Source organism: Acinonyx jubatus, chromosome B3, assembly GCF_027475565.1.
Source record: "Acinonyx jubatus isolate Ajub_Pintada_27869175 chromosome B3, VMU_Ajub_asm_v1.0, whole genome shotgun sequence".
NCBI lineage: Eukaryota > Metazoa > Chordata > Mammalia > Carnivora > Felidae > Acinonyx > Acinonyx jubatus.
The window spans coordinates 70,313,264-70,315,734 of record NC_069386.1 but is presented as its reverse complement, the minus strand read 5'-3'; the positions used below and the strand labels follow the sequence as shown (position 1 = coordinate 70,315,734).

General features: G+C 43.1%; 1 protein-coding gene across 1 annotated transcript; it reads right to left on the bottom strand.

Moving 5' to 3' along the window:
• Positions 1-1,465: 1,465 nt before the first annotated feature.
• On the bottom strand, positions 1,466-2,186 carry EDDM3B (epididymal protein 3B). Its single transcript, XM_027066838.2, has one exon. It carries the CDS (start codon positions 2,173-2,175, stop codon positions 1,738-1,740), a length of 438 nt encoding a protein of 145 aa, XP_026922639.1. The 5' UTR covers positions 2,176-2,186; the 3' UTR covers positions 1,466-1,737.
• Between the last annotated feature and the right edge of the window lie 285 nt (positions 2,187-2,471).

Sequence of the window (2,471 nt, the reverse complement as noted above, 5' to 3'; positions counted from 1 at the left end):
ACGTTTACTTATTTTTGGGACAGAGAGAGACAGAGCATGAACGGGGGAGGGGCAGAGAGAGAGGGAGACACAGAATCGGAAACAGGCTCCAGGCTCTGAGCCATCAGCCCAGAGCCCGACGCGGGGCTCGAACTCACGGACCGCGAGATCGTGACCTGGCTGAAGTCGGACGCTCAACCGACTGCGCCACCCAAGCGCCCCTCAAAGTTTTTTAAATGGGGTATTTGTGAAAACTTACTGTGGGTGACCAGAAAAGACCATTCTGAAATATGACTATAGGAAACCAAAATATGCCACCACAAAATATTCCACTACATTTTTAAAAGTTTATTTATTTATTTTGAGAGAAAGAGAACACAAGCAGGCTAGAGGTAGAGAGGGAGAGAGAGAATCCCAAGTTGACAGTGAGGAGCCCGATGTGGGGCTCGAACTCACCATCCTGACCTGAGTCGAAATCAAGAGTGGGACTCTTAACAGGATGAACCACCCAGGCACCCCTGCCATTACATTTTGAAGCAGCTTTTATCAACTGAGAAAAACAATCAGTATTCCTCCTCATATGTAGATTGATTATTGATGCAGAATTACTGGTTTAACACTAATCTCTTGTGAGTTTGGTTTGTATAGGTCATCATCTCCCCACTGTCTGCTCATCCCCAGGTGCACTGAAAAATTGCAAACCTGTGGTGCTGCTCTTGGCACAGGATGACCAACCTAGATTCATTGGCTACTCATTGAGGCCAGACCTCTAGGACTAGGAGCACAGCCACCTCGCTGAAAATGTTCATACCTTGGTCTTTTCTCTGATTGTTTCAGGACTGGAGTCTTTCAACAATGCAAGGGGCTGAAGAACACAAGGTACTTTAGTGTTTAGTATTTCTCCTCCCCATACCTGCCTGAGGCAAAATTATATGAAGTGAAGACTTATCTTTCTCTGAATCTCTCTTCCCCATTTAGCAAACAGAATTCTCGTGGACTCTGCTTACTTGTGTCCTCAACAGTTCATTTTGCAATTCACTTCCTCTTTCCTCCAACAAAATTTAAGTCTTAAGACCCATTCTTGAAGGTTGCATTTTAAAGTCCTGTATTGGACTCTATTTCTCTGCCTAGTGAAAATGGTTATTATCAGGTAAACTCATTTCTGTGATTATCTTCTATTTAATGTATTATTCCTCAAGAAACATAATGCCTTAACCTATCCAAAATGCATGCATTTCCTTAGAGATATGTTTGATGAATGAGTCCAGTAACACACACCTTAACCTTACACTCAGCACAAATCATATCCAAGCATAATCTGTATCACACACCCTGTAACACCTATACCAGTCACAGAACACATACTCTGCACTTATAGCATGTATAAATTTCGTACACATTGGAATGATATAATTTATTTAAGGAAGGGAAGATCATTTAGCTCGGGGAGGTGCAAGGAGAGTCATTATCAGGAAAATCCCTGGTTCAGTAAAAAAGAAAAGCCATAAGAGGTAAATCTTAAAAAAAAAAAATGTAAGAGCAAATCAGGTAAATGAGGGCAGAAAGGTATTCAGGGTAGAGAAACAATGCAGGCAGTTTTAATATCAAGAAACCTTGTGGTACATAACTCCAGTCGTGAGAAAACATTGGCACATACACGCAAAGGGAGGAGTAGCCAGCGCTGTTGATGTAGGCATCAGGCTACCACTTGGGAAGTAATGGGCACTCTACTAAAACCTGGGGGTGTGGGTAGACTTTCTAATTTTTGATGTCTAACAATTGGATGTCCTCTATGCTGTCCACATACCCATTCATGCCACAGTGGAATTCAATGTAGCTGTAGCTGCTATGTTCTCTGTAGCTCTTTTTGTTACTCTCCTGGTAGCACTGGAGGATTTTGAAGGGATGCTGGGCCCATATATATACATTTCTGTAACGATCTCTCCACTTCCTGAGGCATATATGCTCAATTTTGTGCCACAAGGTATAGATGAAGGTGTGATAGTTCCTGTCTTTTGGAGCTCCTCTTTCCCTCATGAGATCATCGCATTTGTAGTCGCTGAATTTCCAGCTTGTGCTCAGGTAGTGCTGCTTCATGAATTCCCTCCAGGAAAGGTTCTGGCTGTGTATAAGCAGCCCACATAGGGGAAACAGCAGGGCCAAGATAGGGCTAAGGACCTTTAGAGAGGATGCCATCTCAGTCACCAGGGCCACCTGTGAGTCCACAGCAGGGAGAGAGGAAAGCATTATTTCAGCTGCCCTAAGAGCTGACCTCCAACTTAAAATTCCTTCCCTGCCAGTGTAGGCACTTGGGCCCAATTTTATCATTTTGTTCCCAGGCTTGAAGGTGATGAATCTCGTTAGATAATAAAGTTTATGAGAACTGAAATTATGCTAGAGCCTGAGTGAGACAAACACAAAATTGTAAAAAATAGGTGGAGTTTATTTTGAGGATTTCAAACACCTCCTGTCTGCCCTCTCTTCCACTCCAA

Bases quoted from the DNA above. Each gene is read 5' to 3' on its own strand.
- EDDM3B (XM_027066838.2), bottom strand. From the start codon at position 2,175: ATGGCATCCTCTCTAAAGGTCCTTAGCCCTATCTTGGCCCTGCTGTTT.